Source organism: Crotalus tigris, unplaced genomic scaffold, assembly GCF_016545835.1.
Source record: "Crotalus tigris isolate CLP2741 ecotype Arizona unplaced genomic scaffold, ASM1654583v1 scf7180000017625.6296891, whole genome shotgun sequence".
Taxonomy (NCBI): domain Eukaryota; kingdom Metazoa; phylum Chordata; class Lepidosauria; order Squamata; family Viperidae; genus Crotalus; species Crotalus tigris.
The window spans coordinates 3,903,548-3,923,638 of NW_024096520.1; the positions used below are offsets into that span (position 1 = coordinate 3,903,548).

At 37.2% G+C, this 20,091-nt stretch overlaps 1 protein-coding gene across 2 annotated transcripts in view; it reads right to left on the bottom strand.

Moving 5' to 3' along the window:
• Positions 1-20,091, bottom strand: part of RBM6 (RNA binding motif protein 6) — an 86,408-nt gene that overhangs the window by 3,025 nt on the left and 63,292 nt on the right. The window contains exons 7-17 of one of the 2 annotated variants that reach the window (XM_039333865.1): positions 12,736-12,810; positions 11,594-11,669; positions 7,830-8,120; positions 7,545-7,705; positions 5,853-5,950; positions 5,101-5,143; positions 4,412-4,469; positions 3,736-3,827; positions 3,492-3,641; positions 3,115-3,204; positions 1,172-1,426 (exon numbers count right to left, since the gene is read on the bottom strand). In XM_039333865.1, coding sequence (XP_039189799.1) covers positions 1,172-1,426; positions 3,115-3,204; positions 3,492-3,641; positions 3,736-3,827; positions 4,412-4,469; positions 5,101-5,143; positions 5,853-5,950; positions 7,545-7,705; positions 7,830-8,120; positions 11,594-11,669; positions 12,736-12,810 — 1,389 coding nt within the window. Of the gene's footprint in view, positions 1-1,171; positions 1,427-3,114; positions 3,205-3,491; positions 3,642-3,735; positions 3,828-4,411; positions 4,470-5,100; positions 5,144-5,852; positions 5,951-7,544; positions 7,706-7,829; positions 8,127-11,593; positions 11,670-12,735; positions 12,811-20,091 lie in introns of both variants that reach the window. The other variant, XM_039333856.1, reaches the window with a different exon arrangement.

Below are 20,091 nucleotides of genomic sequence, written 5' to 3' on the forward strand. Positions count from 1 at the left end.
TTAGTCTGCTCTCTTTGTATTTAGCTGTTAATTTTAATTAATTGAATTATATGAATGTTTTGCTGGAAGGAGTCAAAATCAGCTATTTTGGGATTCTCTGATAAAGAGCCCCACATATTTCCATCTAAATATTCTGATTTTCTTAAAAACTCAGATATCTCTGTAGAAAAAGAGATAATTCTTTGTCATACTTTAATATTTTGTCACTTAATACTGAAAACAGTAAGAAGCAATTTGATTCAATTTACCAAGTCAAGATGTACATACTACATCTGAAGGAAGCATTTGTGAAATACGGAACTTCATTTTTTCCAGTTTCCAGTAACCATTTAATGTTCCACTAATGTTCTACTTCTACTACTAAGAAAAAAATTCTTATAGAAAGTCCGTTTTCCCAGTCATTCTAAATCTTGTGTGCAGGAGACAGTTTACATTTCTTAATTTTTTTAGTTGACATAATAAAAATATCCTCAATTGTGAATAGTACAGCTGTTTTTTTACTGAAGGTTCTACGTGTTCCTATATGGCAGTGATGGCGAACCTTTTAGAGACTGAGTGTCCAAACTGCAACCCAAAATCCACTAATGCATCGTCGAGTGCTGGGTGGGTGTGGCCCATTGGCTGGGCGTGGCCCATTGGCTGGGCGTGGCTGCGGTGGTAACGGCAGACTGAGTGGGATTAAAAAGTTCAGCCAATCAATTCCAACTTTGCAAGATCTTTTTTTTCCCACGAGAAGTTGAAATTGACTGATTGAACCTTTTTTTTTTTTTTTTTTTTTTTGCACACGGTGGCAGAGGCCTAAAGTAAAAAGATTTTATAAAACCCAGCTGAAGGCCTAGGACTGGGGCAACGGCACACGTGCCCACAGAGAGGGCTCTGAGTGCCGCCTCTGGCACCCATGCAATCCGAGTTTTTGCTCAGTTATCAAAGCCATGTTCTTAACAAATTAACTAGAATAGTCCAATCTATTAATTTTCAACTGCAGGTGTTTGGGTAGGTTCCTTCACTACTTGCAATGTTTGTGTGGTAGTATGGTTCGGAATTCAGAACTGATATGCTTTATCTGAAAAATTGTTTAATGTCTGGTTGTACTTCTGTCTAACTTGCCAACTAAAACAAAATTACTAAATGTACAATAGAAGCTCTCAGAATATATTGCTTCGTTTCTTACTTTGTGAAGGTTGGATAGTTGTTGATGTTTAATCAGAACCTCTTTATTTGGAAACTGCCTCCGGCAAAGTAAACATGCTAATTTATTCCAGTCTGTCAGCTTATCTTCATTGCTTTCAACCTTTTGGGGCCGTTCCTCTTGCTGGACTACTGGCCTTGATGGCTGTGGCTGCGGCTCCTCCTCCTCTTCTTCCTCATTGTCACTATCCCCACCATATTCCCCCAAAAGCCCTATCAGAGGATTCACCACCTTCGGCTGTAGAAAAGGGATAAAAGAATGAGAGTCACATGTAGAACTGAAGCTAATCCAGTCACTGTGTTTGGATGCCTCAAATGACAGCAAGGATAATATGCTTCAGTCTGAGCATATAATTAATGTATTATATAGAGTAATAAATAAATGATACATTAGAAAGAAGATCCAAATTCAAATTTTACTTTACCATGAACTAATCCAATGGCATTTCTCTACTATTTGTAACGGATGTAGTCATAATGACTTGAAATCTGAAGTGATTATGCAATTATGTAAAAACAAATGCAATAATTTCTAAAATACAAAAGTTACCTTTTAAATAAAGCAATGCAATAATAGAGTTACAAATAAACTTGCAATAGTACCATTATTTACCCTTTACATCTTAATATACTAGCTATGCAATTACACAGTGGGGGTCGTGTTATCATACTACTAAATTTGAATCCAGATCTTTCCTATTCATTAGTCGTCAAAATTTATCATTTTACCCGTTTGTTCTCAAATTTATCTGTATCACTCTCAAAGCTGAAATTTCACTGTGACTTGTGTGAAAACTATGCTAATGTTTCTCTGTGTAAATATCTTTTGATAGAAAAACATGGGTTTTTGCTTTTTTATGGGTTATTCAAAAGGAGCATATTTTAATAATTTCTACTTTATCTTATTTTACCTTAATCTGTCAACATCAAGTTGCCTATAGTACCATATAATATTGAATAGATTACAAAAATAAAAGGCAGCTCCCTTCTTCAGTAACATGCAGACATTATTAAGCTATATAAACTGAAGAGATGAATGAAGCTATTCTTCTACTAAACGTCTAGGTTAGATGAAGGCTACCATATATGAGCTGCAAAACAAAAGGTGATTATCTGGAAATGGCATACAAAATATACAAAACTGTATCTAGCACCATCTGGATTTTTACAGCCCAGATATAATAATCACAGGCTAGATTCAGTAACTTGTGTAATGTCTCCAGGGTCTCTATTCCTTAAATATACTGAATCTGCCATAAGTCCTGGACTGAGAGCACAACCAAAATTCAACAACCAATTCAAAAAAACTAGGCCTAAAAGGACAACCATATTAAATTAAGTCACCATTCTTCCTCGCTCATTTTTCTTAAATTCTATTAGAGGTCTGTCTGAGATGAGACATGAACCATGCTTTACATTTAGCATCTCAGGAATGAACACTAAGTGAGAGTCCATTTACAAGAAACAATAACACAAGGGTTGACGTATCACTACATAAAATAGATGGGTCTTTCACCACCTCTGTACTTTCTGACCATTCCACTATTACAAGCAAAAAGATGAAAAATTCAGACAAACTACAAAAAGCCTACCGTACTTTCTAAAGAACATATAGCTTTAATGAGAAAACGCTTGAAGAATTCAAAGATTTTTCTTGCTTTCTAAAATGTTTTGCTTTGAATGTGCTCTGCCATAAGCCAGACAGTAAAATAGTTATAAAGTGTACAAATGTTGTTACTTCACTACACCCAGAACATACTACAGCCAGCTCTCCTGAACTCTTAACTCTATCCAAAAGCATGATGGAATAAAGAGTATACACTAAAGAAATATGTATAGGGTATTGTCAGCAGCATACTTTCTAAAATTTAGATAGAATTAAATTTTAAGATAAATTATTGCAATAGTTAAGTAATAAATTCTTACTGGAGGAGTACTTTCTTCTTTTTTCAATATTGGAGGTAGTGGCTTTTTAAAGACACCTTCTGCAGGAAATCTGTCCTCTTGATGCTCATTCTGAATTAAGTGACAATTAAAAAACTTGTTTACAATTCCATTGCTTACATAAATATTTTTGCTTGCTTCTCTTTCTCTCCATTGTTCCTACTTACAAAGACAAGTACAAGAACAATATAGTTTGTACTTGGCTATTTCATTTCCAAGAAAAAAGACAAGCTGGGCAAGTCTGTTATTAATCCACATTGGCTGAGTAGAATTCAATCCTTTTTCACTTTCAGCATTTTATACCTTAAATATATGCAGGTCACAAAATTCATAACAGTGTTCTCATGACCAATAACTACCTTGGCTGATTTACTTCTGTGTCTTTCTCTTCTCTCTCTATTATCTCTATTGGATGTCTCATCTCTTTCACTTGTCCTTTCTTGGCTTTTATAATGCCTCATACTAGATGGTGGTGGTGGTGATGCTTCCCGACCCATTGGTATTTCTCTCTGCATAGGAACAAAACATGATTTTTTTTTTTAAAAAAAAACAATTCATAGTAATGAAAAGAGAAAAGAAACTCATTTATGCATACAATCTCACCTGAGTATTCGGATCATAGTATACTCCACTTATGGGATCAAAATAATTTCCAGTATCTGGATCATAAATGAATGTAGACACATCAGAAGAAGCTGAAAGATGTAAAACATATCAGGGCAATTGTTACAACTTATATTTGCCTAGAATTACTTGGGGATTGTAGTAGTTTATAAGTAAACAGACAGATAAATAGATAATCCTTTAAATAATACAGTTATAATCTAATATATTCTGGTTAATGAGATTGAAGGTCCCAAAGATTCCATATAAGGTAATAAATATATTTTAAACTATTAAAATTATAATTTCTTGCCCTTTACCACCAACACTTGCCAGTTGAGATATATTGGTCAACCTTAAAAAGAAAAAGATGTTCTAATTTTAAGTGAGCTATCAAAAAATTCCAAAATATGAAAAGATACTATAGAGAGTAGATGATTCCTTCAAGAAAATTGAAGTCTATTTTCTATTCTCATTTATGGTTGCATTTTGGGTTTTTAAGATATTTATTACTATGGTTTTTATATTTGGATTTGCTATTTTTATTATTTATATTTTATTTATTGCTTTGTGTTGCCCAAAGTCACCTTTGGTGAGTTGGGCGGATACAAAAATTTGGTTAAGAAATAAATAAGAAAAATATTTTGTACTACAATCAGATTAAAAGACAACCTACACTCTGATTTTCGTTTCTGTATGTCAGTGCCTCTCCTGTCATTCATGCCTCGTTTGCCCTGAAATACAAACAAGATTTTAAAATAAGAATTATAAAACACAAATTTGCACATACTAAGTGATAAGACCTAATAAACTATTATCAGATATTTATCAGCCTAAGACTCAGAAAAATACATCTGTTGAAATCAATGCACTCATTCACAGAATGCCTAAAAAGGTCTAGTTTTCTCATATTTGCAAAAGGCAAGGAATGCCTTGTCCTTTATAAAGACAGCAAGAAGAATGGAAACTTGAAATCAAAATCACAGTGTATTGTAATGGCATCTTATGGTAATGGTACATCTATCCTAGATTTATCACCATTAACCTAGGAATCTTATTAGAACTTAGGATATAGCCATTATTCTTAAATTTTGGAAAAGATTATTTCTACCTATACACTTTTATTTTTATCATTTAAACACACGCACATGTCGGACAGTGGTGTGTATATAACTTATTTATTGTTTTGAGTTGGAGGAGGAATCAACTGTGAAGTTAACTGATCTTGTATATTCCTTTTCTGGTTACACTCACTGTCATAAATTAAATATAAAAATATACCTAAGTTTAGGCAAGTAAACATTTGAAATGCTGGATGGAAGCAACCAATTTTCTTCAGGTGCTGTCATAGATTACAAACATTACCTGGTTGAAACGAGAAATATCACCTTGGTCTCCATATTCATTTCTAGCAACAGAAAGAAGACCACCATCAAATCAGTTTAAATGTTCCAAAAATACTACATGCAGTTAGCTTAGTATGCTTCACGAAAACTCTCACAATTTCACGGGACCTGTTGTACTATTAATAAGCTGAATAAAAATACAGTATACTGAAGCTTTGTTTTTTGAATCATAGCTCAGTGCACAATTTGTGACCTTACATATCTTCCATACAGACATTAACTCAATAATTAATCCAATATGTCTCGAGTTGACCATTTTAATTTAAATTAATGTTGTTACTACATCATCTAAAGCCAGAATTCATTGTCAGTATTACGAATTACCCAGAGATTCACATAGAAAGTCCAGATCAACTTTTTGACTTTGCTACAGAGGATATTTTGACACGAAATTTCCGTGAACAAAATAATATTGCCATTAGAGTTATATCTAATTTTTCATTCAAGCAACTCTATTCTTTTTAAATTTACTCTCAAAATAGCTTAAATGTGTTGTATGCTCATAACAATTTCTTAGAGAGATATTATGGTTTAAACATAGCACCACTTGATAAAGACATTCAATTCTGCAAAATCATAATGTAAGTGTGCTAATTTATGAAAACTTGATTGCCTAAACTTTCTTTGTTTGCATATTAAAGTATCTGTCAAAATGACAAAATTCACAAAATGAAGTCATGTCAATAAATGTTTTAATGACATCCCTATTACCTCCTCTTTCCTGTAGCTAGGTTTACATCCACAGCACGGCCATCAATGCTAATTGGTGGATCTAGGTCTTGTAACACTTTCACTAACTGGCGTGCCTCCTGTAATAAAAAGAATCCAAGAATAAGTAAAAAAAGTAGGGGTCTGGATGGGGACAATAGGTTTCAGCTGAACCCTGACATAACAGAGTGGCTGTGGGTGCAGGGGACCTCAAAATCCAGTTGTTTATCATCTTTAATTCTGGATGGGGTTGCACTACCCCACACAAACCTGGTGCACAACCTGGGAGTTCTCCTGGACTTGCGACTCATGCTCAAAGACCAGATGGCAGTCATGGCTAAGAAGGCTTTTTCACAACTTTGTGTTGTGTACCAGTTGCGCCCTTATCTGGATCATGAAGACCTGCATACGGTCACTCAAGTCCTAGTCAATTGTTGGTTAGATTTCTCCAGTGCATTCTGCATGGGGCTACCCTTGAAGAGTATTCAGGAATTACAGCTGGTGCAGAATGCAGCAGCGTGCACAGGTCTAGAGGCTCCTAGGGTGGCACATGTGGCATTGCTGTTATACGAGCTGCATTGGCTGCCAATGCAGCCAATGGTTTGCTTCTGGGTCCAATTCAAGGTGTTGGTTATTACCTTTAAAAGTCTTATATGGCATGAATCCAAATGAGCAATCTCACTCCAATGAGATTAGTCAACCTCTCTCGCACCAGCTGAAAAGGCCTGCTATGGGCCTTCTGCTAAGGAATTCCGGCAGGTGGGGTCAAGAACAGCCTTTTCTGCTGTGGCCTCATCCCAGGCATGTCAAACTTGCAACGTCACACGACGTATCAGGACTTTTTCCCCATTGCCAGCAATGGGGTGGGGGCGGTTTCAGTGTGACGCATCCGGCCCATGGCCGGCAGTTTGACATGTCTGCCCCAACCCTTTGAAACACTCTACCATACACTTGATATACACTTGGTTTGGGATTAGAACAGTGCATAAACAAAGCCATTTTCTTCTTTATTGATATTACATCACATCTAAATGTTAGTAATAGCACTAAGCCAGGGGTAGGCAACCTTGGCTCTTTTATGACTCGTGGACTTCAACTCCCAGAATTCCTGAGCCAGCATGGCTCAGCTTGGAAACGTCTCTCTTTCCCCTCAGCATGGCTGGCTCAGGAATTCTGGGAATTGAAGTCCACGAGTCATAAAAGAGCCAAGGTTGCCTACCCCTGCACTAAGCCTACCCAGTCAATTTGAGTAAGTTATCCTACACAATGGCCGCAATTCAGCCACAATTCTTTGTGCTTTTTTACTCCTTCCTCTCCAGTAAAGACACAAGAAGGAATTTGAAAATTTTCTTTTCAGTAATTTACTATTACATCTAAGCAGTTTAGGAAGCAGGTTTATAGTTTGAATGTAATACTGTGCTTTAGGAGATGGGAAGGAGAAAGTACAAGCCTGAAGCTTGCAGAGGCTTAGTCTTACAATGCTAAACCATTGTTAAATGTTAGGTGCAAATGTAGCCAGTTTGATAGCTTTGGATACAGAAGCATGAGGAATACATTTTAAAAATGTAAACTCATAATTACACAGGACACTGTAATGAACATAGACTATCATAAGAAAGTAACAGCTTAACATTTCATCAACGTTAATGTTAATTAATGAAGCTGGGAAATGAAATAAGGAGAATGTCAACGTACAGCATGAGAGTCGAGCTCAATGAAACCATAGGTGTAGCCCATCCGACCAGCTTTGTTCTTCATTACCCGCACACTTGAAGTAGAGAGACGGACATATGGTGCTAAAAGTCCTACAATCACTTCTGGTGGAGTGAAGCGAGGAATGCGTTTTAACATAATTGCTGTGAAAAGTATAGCATGGAGAGAAAAAAATATCATCTATGAACGTCTATTCAGCTTACACAAATTTAAATCACCGTTTTAGAAATAAATTAGACACTAAGGCCATAAATACCATCAGCTTACTTTTACTCTCATCCTCCTGACGCTTATTTTCCACAGTGTCTCTCCTTGAACTACGGTCTTGATTTTCTTTCCGGGGTGGATACATTTCAGGGTCCCTCTTCTTTTCTTGTGTGAGCCACTCTTCTCTGTTTTTATCCTTCTTCTTGGGTTCAAATTCTTGAGGCAGGCATTGCAGCTCAGAATCTGGCTTCTGAGATGGCAGCTCTTGGGGTGGAGCAGGGTCTTCAACAGATTCCCCCTTTGGGTTTGGTTCCTCAGGTGACTCTCCCTCTCCCTTTTCAAGTTTTTCTTCTGTTACTAGGAAAACAAATTTAATGAAGTCATTTCAGAAAAAAAACACTCCACTATGTTAACACTATTTTTCCTTACTGCATTGTACAAGAATATTTAAATAACTTATTTAGATGATTATGCATTATAAACTTTCCACTTGAGAACACACAAATTTTAGACTTGTACTAATCCATGAAATATGTAAAAATTTGTCATTACCTCTCTGGGTCCCTACTTTCTTTCTTTTTTCATGTGGCAGTACTTCCCTAATACTATAATATCACTGAAAAGTTTCTAGTGGTCACAATATTATTCTTTTAGACCAATACACAAAGAAAAGCATCAAGAAGAGACATGCAGATTGAAGAGCTGTTACAAATCCAATCCAATGGACTATGAAGGTCCATTTTCGTCAGCAAAATCAGGATACCTGAAAGTGAGTGTTTTCACTAATTCCTGAGGCATTGTTTAGAGCTCTTCTGGGACAGCCCTTTTGGCAGGAGAATGCTACAGAAAATAACTCCTATTTGGAATGGTTTAGCAGTCTTACAGGTATCTCCCGGGAGAGTCTTTGGGATGAAAGTGCCAAGATGATTATGTTTTGAGTGAAGGAGCCAGAATTCATCTGCCATCTTGTGTCTACAATTTTATTATCGGCTGTTTTTTAAAATGGATAATTTTAATGTTTTTCAATGTTTCTATGCTATAAGCCACCCAGAGTCATTGGACACAAGATGGGCAGCAAATAAATTTTATAAATAAATAAGATAAACTCCCTATGAAGGAGGTTTATTCTGTATCTTTTAGCTAATTTTGATGCATGTGTTAATCCACCTGGAAAATGAGGCTCTGCAGCCTGGATGAGGTGACAAAAATATACTAGGAGGCTCTCAGAACTGTTGCTCTAAACTCTCCTGTTCTACTCAGGAGATACTGACAATTTGCCTGACATCTAGTTTGCACGTTCTTTTTTAGGCGAGTTTTGGTTTGGGATTACTTTCTGCACAAAATATAAATCAGATTCAGCTTGAACATAAAGGTTTGTGCATGGTTTATGGTTGGGTGATGCCAAACTTCTTCCTACAGACAGCGCTTCTATTTCTGACACTTGCCTGGCTGTAGTAAGTTCAACATGGTGTGAAAGCAACAAGTCCCTTCTTTTGGAGATCATTTCAAAAGCTATTACCTTGAGAGAATTTTCTTTATTGGATCACTTCATTGCCTCTAGCGCTGCTGATCTGGAATCTTGCTCAAGGTACTGAGTTTGTCCAAGTTATCATTTGTCTTTGAAGACTGTCAAGGATCAAGAGATATGGACGGTTGATTCAAAGAATATATGCAATTAGTTTTTAGATGGTTGCCTTTCTTTGTTTTGATGAGATCAGACCATTTTCTGTCTCCATAATTGATTCCACGTCTTATAAGATGTGCACTAGCTAAAAACTGTTCTTCCCTACGTTAATCAGAAACCCAGATTCTTAAAAATTAATATCACGGCCAAACATCTTTCTTTCCCCTACTCAGTTGAGGACATAAAATAGGGAACCATCCAAGAAAGTGCTTGTGTGTATTTCCCAGGAAATCAAATGGCTGATTACGGTCACCTCCATGAATACACTGGGAGTCAATGGCAGAATTAACGAAAGGACATGTACTGATAGAGGACATCCTACAATTTGAATCTCAGGAACTTCCTCTGTGAGTGGTGATTCAGGTGTGTTCCTTTCTTAGGGGAATGCAATGATAATTTTCAGAGTTTCAATATGAGTTTTCCCACTTGAGTTTCAGAACAATGCATCAACCTTTGTTATTCTTAGGAACGATGGAAAAGTAAACCTCTGGCCTCACATCATGAGACGTGTTTGATCACTGTATGCTCAAGAGGTAGTTATTGGCCTTCAGTACTAGTCAATGTTCAACTCATTTGCATGAACTACAATCCTATCAGATTGTCTTTAAAATGCATGTATTTTAACATGACACATTCAGCTATGGGCATTTTTATTAGCCTTTTGACCAAGAATGATTGTCTATTTTTTATAGGAAAACATTCGCTTTTGGTTGGAATTGAGGATGCCATGGTTTGTCCTGAGATCTCTGCCTCCAAGATGCTCTGGATTACATATAGTCTTATGCTGCTGGCAAGTACAGTGGGGCCTATAGGAATGGCAGTTCCGGTTCTTCAGGCCGAGAATCTTGCAGACTCTCTTGATATGCCTGGTGGATTCAGGACTGGTTGTCATTTCTCTTTCTCATGTAGGGATATCTGTCCCATCTTTCTCATTTATTAGTCCTGAAGGGAAGTATCTGAGTTGTATGCCAGAGAAGGAAGGAACTGGGTATTTCTCCCCTCATTTGTTGGTATGACACTGTAATCCTGGTCCTTATTTTCTATAGTAGAAACAGGAATTCTCTAGAATAGAGGGACCAAGAATGGATGTCTTTCTCAATTCTTCCTCCTCATTCTTCCAACACTGGCTGTCCAGCTGGAAAGGAGAGCCGAAATTGGTAGCATTTCCTGTCTCTCCCCCCCCCCCCCGATAGGGTACATAGCCAGTGTATCAAGGTTCAAAACCTAAAGGGCATGGCTTGACTGTTATCCTATGGTTATCACTGGAGTTCTTTCCTGGCATGTGAAAATGCATGCGTTCCTCAGGGGAGAGATATTGCCTGGTACAGCCAGTAGAATAATTCTTGTGCTACAGTTCTCATGGAAGGGCAGTGAGGGAATGGAAGTCTAGCAGCATCGACTTCTGCTCTTCTTGTGACAGGCCATCTAGCCTATGAGAGAAGAAAAAATGAGCCTACTAGAGGCTGCAGGCAACTGGCACCAGAGTCTCAAAAGAGATAGCATTGGTTGTATTTCCATGCTGGCTCTCTTACATGGTCTCAGATGTCACAGAAATCTTCTGATGTGTCCATGAACAGCGTTTCTTAGCAAGGTTTTTTAGAAGTACTTTGTCACTACTTCCTTCCTAAGGCTGAGAGAAAGTGACTGGCCCAAGGTCATCTAGCTGGCTTTGTGCCCCATAACTTATGGTCTCCTGATTTCTAGCCTAATGTCTTAACCATTACACTAAACTGCCTCTCTATGACGCCTCTAAATTCTACTAAGTAAATTAAATAAGCTACTAAACAAATTAACAAAGATCCATTTATACTATGATAATCCTGGCCACATGACTGGCTGGTAGAGCTAGTGGTTATTTGAAGTAAGAGCAGAGTTGGAGAAGAGGAAGTGGACTCAGAGGAGCTCTAAGCCCAATCTCAAGAGCTAGTGAGAGAGATACTCATTTCAGATGCTGTAGTTCTGCTATAGGAAAAGATTCATTCATTCTCTTGTTTATACCATTTAAAGTTAATAATTTGCATTAAAAACAGAATTTGATCTAGTACTAATGAAAATATATCGCTGTATACACCAAAGATCTTTATTCACTGCAAATTAACACATTTATTTTGGTACCAGACAATAACAAAAGTAGGCTCACCATCTCTTGGGAGTTTACAGAAGTAACAAGATGAACGATACCCTTCTGAATGAAACCCTACTGTGCGCGCTTTACACTGCAAAGAAAAAAAAGATTATATAACCTTTGTCTTTTGTCCCTTCATGCAACTCAACTTATCAAAACAGAAGCAGAAAGGAAGCTTAGTGTTTTATTAAGACTCCAGCTATGTGTTAATAACACCATGTGAGCCACCCATTTACATCTGCAAGATAATAAACTGAAAGTAGCATGCCATGACTTCAAATCAATGTTCCTAAATAATGGAAAAGGAAGGAGGAGGACAAAGACATAGATTTTCAACTCGTATAAATACCTCTGAATTGCGTGATTCAGAATTCTCTATTCAGGTAGACTCTACTTTATGAACATACCTCTCTTCTACCAATGGGACACATGCGACTCCAAGATATTGGTTTGGGAAGAATCTACATTCAAATCTTTAACTGAATAAAATTCAGTGAGTTGTATCTAATGTTAAATAGGCAAGACTCCCTCTGGATTGAGGTTGGGGTAAATCTCATAAATAAAGCAAAACAAAATTAAGCTAATTAATATACAACAAACAAACAGATTTCCCTATATACAGTGGATCTTCCATGTGGAAATACAGAGGGCAAAATATAGCAGCAAGTGCAGGGGACAAACAAATCCATATCACCAATGGTTTCAGACGGAAAGAGAGTTGACTATGACTTATTTTATCCACAAAGGTAAGCTGTGTGCATCCCTCAAGAAATCTTAGTGCTATGAGAGTCCACTTGAAGAATCAGCAAGTCAATTAGAAATATTTTCATTAAGCTATTCCATTTCTTTCAAACTCTCTACAACAGAGGTCCCCAATCCCCAGGCCGTGGCCCACTACCAGGCCGTAGCCTGTTTGGAACCAGGCCGCACAAGCAGCAGGTAAGTGTCTGCACACGCAAAGCTCCATTTGGGCAAGCGACAGGCGCACTTGCTTACAAAGCTCCCGCTCACACAAATGGAGTTGCACTTGCTCATGCATGCACTTGCCATTCACACGGAACCACCACCCCCTCCCAGGCTGGTCTCCCAAGCTGGAAAGGTTGGGGACCACTGCTCTACAAGTAACTTTTCATAAAGTTGTTCTTCTACATACTTACACGCTTGCAATACCAAAACTCAGGGTATGGACTATATTCAAGTGTGACTTGTTTACCACCAATCATAAGATGTCCCTGTTGAAATCAGACAGAGAAAATTATTAGTGTTTTTTTTTTAAAGCAAAGCAGAAAAAAATAAAGAGGGACTTACTAGGAATAGTGTCATCTATCTGACAAGTATCTGAAATACTGGTAATCAATGAAAATGCCAAAGAAAGGGACTCTTGCATTCTAAGCACATATGCCTTGGATTGCTACGAATCTGTAGGGCAAAAACCCAGGCCCTTTCTCTGTAAAAAAGGTCAAGCAACAAATTGCCTTTTAGAATAAAAATACATGAAAAGCTTACTAACATGTCGGAAACTACTGGGAAACTGGAAATCAGGTTAAATTTTAGATGTATGCAGATTAAGCTAAAATACAACAAAATTAATGACAAGGATTATGTCATACTCTCATCTTAAATCATTAATGTATATCTGCTTAGATTTGATTTCACTGAAATAACATTGCAATAAATGCTTGCATAGCAGGCAATGCGTTTCATGATATAGGGCTGGATTATTAGTATTCCTTATTCTAAATTTATCTGCTAATATAGTGAGCTATTAGGTTGTTTGTGTAAGTATTTTCATAGACTTTGATGTGTGTAAGTTATGTCAGTATCTGGTATTTGGCTTCCCTACTTAGTCTAAAATGTGCTCTTCAATAACATCATCATAACCTTAATTCACATCTGTAATAAAACATTATTATTCTAATAAAAGCAAAAATAAATTATTAATTTTCCAGTTTACAATTGTTTTCACTTTTTCTTTATTAAGCTTACACAAAAGAAATTTTTTTAAGGTCAATAACTTACACAAGATTTCCAAGGCTATACGAACTAGGTTAACAAAATTAAAATTGTCCACTATAATCCATAAAAGAAAAGGGGGGAAAGTAAAAGTACTGTAAGCAAATCATGATTTCCTGTGAAACAAAATTTCCTAGTACTCTGAGCTATCACAATGAAAAATCAGACATATAATAACTTAATGGAAATATGTATTCACCCAGAAACCAACAGCCCTTTCATTATCTGGCAGAGATACAAAAATCTGATTCTCTAGAAAGCTCATTTTAGATGAAAATAAAGAGGTGGCACCCAGGTAAGCAGTAGGACGTATCCAACCTTAGCTGATTTCAAAAAGGAGATTTGCACTTGGTTAATACTCAACCAATGAAAAATCCAGGAATAGTATAATAAAATATTTTTAGTTCAAAATTCCAAAAGCAAAATAGATATGAAAATATCCATTGACACTATAAGAAAACAGTAGCCACAAACAAGCAATATTAATTTTACTCACTTCAGATGTATACAGATATACTAATAAATATATTTCAACTTGTTGGCATAATCCTTCCCTTTTCCAATGTAAACCCAAGGAGAAGTATTAAAGCAGGAGCTTTGGCAGATACATGGGAAGCAAGTAGTGGGGGCTGAAGAGAAGGAAAATATCCAAGCTAGGGAACAACATGGCCATCACACTTTTTTGAGGGGAAATGTGTTTTTACACCCCAGTTATTGCTTAATATACATAAATAAATTCCATTAATTTGAATATATTCCACAAACATTTCTGTTCATTTAGGAAGTACTATGCTCATGTCCCCCAATAATATCCCTTGCTAGACAATGATAGCATTAAACATTATGTCTAGAATATAATTTATTCTGTAAAATAATGCATACTATGTTAATTTAAGATAGGAACTCTTCTCCTTACAGGTCCAAATAAATATATTAAGCTTTCACTTTCCAAAATTCTTGACTCTCTCCCCAAGACTAAGAAACCAAGCAAAAATCACTTAGTAATATTATGTATCATCAATCATGCTCCCATAGGCTTGTGAAGAGAAAAATACTGATTTTTTAAAAGTAGTCCTTGGAACTAAAAAGTACTATATTAGCAATTCATGTTTCAATAATTATTCATTTGGGACAAAAAAAATCAGTAGATATTTCTGGTAATATGGTACTACTATATTACCAGTTTACATTTTTTCCCCAAGAAATGTAACTGGAAGTAATGAGAATTTAGGCAGTCTGATTATCAACTAAAGCTAATTTCCCAACTGGGGCTTTGCTTCCAGAGATCTGATATTTGTGTATACAGATATATATAGATATAGATCACGCATAGACATTTCAAAGAAAAAATTAATAAATAAAAATGAAATAGGAATGTCATATCAAATACTGTGCTCTCAGCTCCTGAAAAAAGTCTGCAAAATTAAATATATTTGAGAAGCAAATTTTGATCAACTTTAAAAATAACTTTCTAGCAAGTACGCTTAAAATTAAGCAAAGATTGGAGAGGGAGGTAGAAGGGTGTGTGTGAAAAAGAAAGCTGTCAGGAAACTAAAACTGAGCCTACCAGAAATGTTATTCTGGATAGTTTTCAAGTTCAAATTGTGCATAAGGTGTTTAATGTTCAAACTTGCAAGATTTTTTTTAGACTCTACCTTCCTATTACTCCACAAGAACTACTAAAATGATTGTATGGGTTAAATGTATTAATTTATTGATTATTATTTTATTAAACCAGAGTACAGGCATAGTCATTAATACATGGTTATCTAAAATCAGCTCCAGCCACCATGGCCAATATCAAAAAAGGAGTTGCAGTCCAGCACCTTGACAGCTACTAGACCAGTGATGGCGAACCTTTTAGAGACCAAGTGCCCAAACTGCAACCCCAAACCCACTTACGCATCGTCGGGGGCTGGGTGGGTGTGGCCCATTGGTGGGGCGGGGCCCATTGGCTGGGCGTGGCTGCGGTGGTAACGGCAGACTGGGTGGGACTAAAAAGTTCAATCAATCAAGCAAGACTTTGCAAGATTTTTTTTCCCGCGAGAAGTTGAAATTGACTGATTGAACCTTTTTTTTTTTTTTTTGCACACGGCAGTGGAGGCCTAAAGCAAAAAGGTTTTATAAAACCCAGCTAAAGACCTAGGACTGGGGTGACGGCACACGTGCCCACAGAGAGGGCTCTGAGTGGCACCTCTGGCACCCATGCCATAGGTTCGCCGCCACTATACTAGCCATTCTTGTAAATTTTATTACATTTTTCATAATTTATAAGTGGTCTATTGTAACTGCTTTCTACCCAAATAGATATTCTGACTAAAAAAATACATATAGCCAAATTCAAAACTATCTTTAATTTATGTCTATGGAGATTCCCAGTCATCCAGGTCATGGTTGTCCTAAAGGTGCTTTTTCAAGAGGCAACTTGCCTCTGGAAAAAGCATCTTTGGGACTATCTTTGACTTCCTACCAGTATATCAGAAAGGGATTAAATACATTGCCCACTTCAACTTGTTAAGTCATTTCTCCCAGTATATCTGAGAGTAACTGTTCGCTGTCAAGTCCTTGGGCACTGCTTAATTGGCTATTTCGGTCATAATCCCAGGCTCATGTGACTAAGTAATTAGATTTATATACCCACTAAGGTTATTGAATGAATCCTTCTTCTGTATGGAGTCTTTTATTCAAACCCAGTAAACTTTTCAGATTTCTTCATTAATTTTTCTCACTGCCACCATTTTAGAATAATTATACTTTCTTTCACAGAAAACATTTATTGGGCATTCACAGTAATTTAGTCTAGTGTGCTTATTGAAGGCTAATGTTCTACTTAACAGAAAAGGAACAAACAGAAAAAGGCTCCTGAAGCAAGAGTTCGTATCCTGAAGCTACAGGCAAACATGTATCTATATCCCCAAAGTAATGAATGTGACCTCCAAAAGTTGCTCAACTTCTCATTTCAAATGCAGTAGAAAGAACTGTTACATACATGAATAATTACCTAAATATAATTAATTTTAATTTCCATTTGTTTTTATTGTTTGAATGTGGGATAGGCACATCACTCTCAGTGTGGTTCTCAGCCTTAAAATAAGTACATATTTCTTACCCAGAGTATAATCCACCACAAATCAAATCAAATATGCCAATACAGCCTCAATAAAATACAATACCTAAGATATTTTTTTCTTTTCACAAAATAGAGTAAATTGTGAGTCTTTTTAAGAAATAAAAATTTCCACGATGGGTATCTTTTCACACTTTCTGCTATATAAGAACTATAATGAAACCTAACAGAAGTAATTTCTTTGTGATAGGACTTAAGACTTATATACCACTTCACAGTGCTTTACAGCCCTTTCCAAACAGTTTATACAGTCAGCATATTGCCCCCAACAATCTGGGTCCTCATTTCACTGACCTTGAAAGGATGAAAGGCTGAGTCAACCTTGAGCAGCTCAGAATCGAACTCCTGGAGTGAGCAGTAAGTTAGCCTGCAGTACTGCATTCTAACCACTGCGCCACCACGGATCAACATTTCTCAGTTAAAACTGTAAATTCCATCTTCATGATGTGGGAGCAAGAATACTGCCTTTAAATAACTAATGTAAATTTGAAAAAATAAATCAAATATATCTTTTTACCAGCCAATTTTATTATCCAGCTATTCCAACTCAATAAAAAAGTAGGAGCACTTCTTTGTAAACAGATTTTTATTGAAATAAGATCAAGGCATATCATACATAGGTAATCTACCAAGATTAATGTTGCTAGTTATCATATATTCATGTATTCTGTTTCCATGTTATTTTTATACATATTTAAACTGTGATGTGCCAATTTAGTTTCTTGGCTTTTTGATCTTCATGTTTTCCTATATGGGAGGTGGTTTCCAACCTTGAAACAGCCGATCTCCTGAAAGACAAAAAATATTAGGGATAATATAGCCATTTTGTATATTAGCTTATTTTAAGTTAGTTTGTATTAACAATCATAGTTACTACTTACCAGATGGCAGTCACCAGCACCAAGCTTTTCTTTGTTTAAAAGAACTAGCTGTGTAATCAATGCTGTATTGCTCATGGTTCTCACATTTTAAGAAGACATCAATTCCATTAATCACTCATCAATTTCTCACCATAGTGAGTAGTCCCAAAGTAAAATACATTTTTTATATTTTGAAAATCATTTACTAGTTTTAGATCAGAAAGTTAGTTAAATACTTATTTCAGCAGTTTAACAATTGACCATGCTGGTTAAAGTTAACATTTTTAAGTTATATTTTTATATAGCTTTCTGCTTCTACCACTAACCTAAGGAAGCAGATTTTTTCTTGGTTTTTCTTAGTTCTCTTTCCTCATTTCCAGAATTGTCTCCAGAGATTTTTGAAACATATTTCAGAAACTGTATTTTGCTTTTAATTTTCAAGTAAACATTTTGGTAATGATAATATTCATGTACATATTTCATCAAATGGCAAAAATAATTACTAGACAGTAGGCTAATCTCTAAATTGTCAAGCATTAGTCTTCATACTTCACTGCAATGTATTAATGTCAAAATTTATCCTTCTCCCATATTTTAGAATTCAAACATTAAAAAAGCTAATCTTCATATGTATTTCTTTGTATTTGTCATATGCCATCCTCCTTAAAGAGACTATAATGATTCTCAGAAAATTGCTTTCTTTGAACCCGTTAGACAGATTCCTATCAACATCTTCACAATTAAATATGTTTTCAGTGATCATACTTTTAGTCAGAAGAGCTAAGAGTGTTCTCTAAATGCAGAGAAAATATGTGATTAAAGAAAGGGGAAACAAAATATTGCATCAGAACTGAATTTAAAATATATTAGGCAAAATATTATATTCTTTCTATCTACCTACCTACCCAATTTCTATACTCATCTCACTTGCATGACTTTGGGTAGTTTACAAATAAACCATAAAATCGTATAACCAGGTCCCACGGGCTTTAAAGGTGATAACCAACACCCTGAATTGGAGCCAGAAGCAAACTGGTACCCATTGCAGCTCATACAGCAGAGGTGTTACATTCACAATTTTAAGGTGCCCAAAACTGTTCGTGCTGCCACCTTCTGCACAAGCTGCAGATTCCGGATACTCTTCAAGGATAGCCCCATGTAGAGATCATTACAGTAGTTAGTACAGTAGGAGACTACAGCATGAGTGACTGAAAGAAGATACCCTCGATCCAAGAAGGGGCATAACTGGTACACAATACAAAGTTGAGCAAAGGCTCTCCTAGCCACAACTGCCACCTGCTCATTAAGCAGGATTTGTGAGACCAGGAGAACCCCCAGATTATGCACTGGATCTCTCTGGGGCAATGCACTCCATACAGGACCAAAAACCAGGATTGAAGTGATAGGCAACCACAGCATCATTTAGTTCACCAGAAATGAAGATGTACAATTGGATATCATCTGCATACCGTGTTTCCCCAAAAATAAGACCTATCCTGAAAATAAGCCCTAGCTTGATTTTTACATGTACACCTAATAAAAGCCCTACCCCAAAACTAAGCCCTAGTTAAGACCATGCCCACTCTATCCCATGGTCCGGTTGTAGGAGGTGGGGCAAGATGCATGCGTAAAAATCAAGGCAGGGTGGGGATGGGTGGGGTGGAGCTGTCCCAAGTGTGCCGTACCCGTTTACCTCAGGACCCCTGCAGCTAAGCCTCCCACACCCCAACACCTGCCTTGCCTCACAGCGGCGGCAGCAGCAGCCCCGTCTAGCAGGAGCCTGCATGGCGCTGGCCCACTTCTTCTGGTTGCTGGTAGCTGCTCGCAGGAGGCTACATGTGATGCATTACACCAGTGCTGCTACTCGGGGCAGGATGCCATGTGACGCATTGCACCAGTGCCATCACTCACAGTAGGACGCCACGTGGTGCGTTGTGCTGGTGCTGCCACTTGCAGGATATCACATGGTGTATTGTGATGTGGCACACGTGAGTGGTGGCGTCCTGCCATGAGTGGTGGCGCAATACAACGGGTGGCATCCTTCTGTGTTGTGCCATGGTGTGTGCAAGCGGTGGTGATGCAATGTGCCACATGGCATTCTGCCGTGAGTGGCAACACCAGTGTGATGCGACATGTGGCATCCTGGCGCAAATGGTCAAAGTTGGACGGCGGCGCAACAGGTGTCGAGGCATGGGAGCCTGGCTGCAGTGGTTCTGAAGTAAGCAGGTAAAACATTCCCCAAAAATAAGTCCTAGTGCCTCTTTTGTGGTCAAAAAATTATAAGACCGGGTCTTATTTTCGGGGAAACACAATACTTATGATACTTCATTCCCTGGTGACAGATAATCTTGCCCAGCTTCATATAGATGTTAAAAAGCAGAGAGCACCAAGTCCTGTGGCGAACCCACAAAACAGGGGGCATGGGCTGGACCTCTCGCTCACTAACAGCACCAACTGGGATTGACATTGAAGGAAGGCAATGAATCAGCATAGAACCATGTCATCCTCATCGA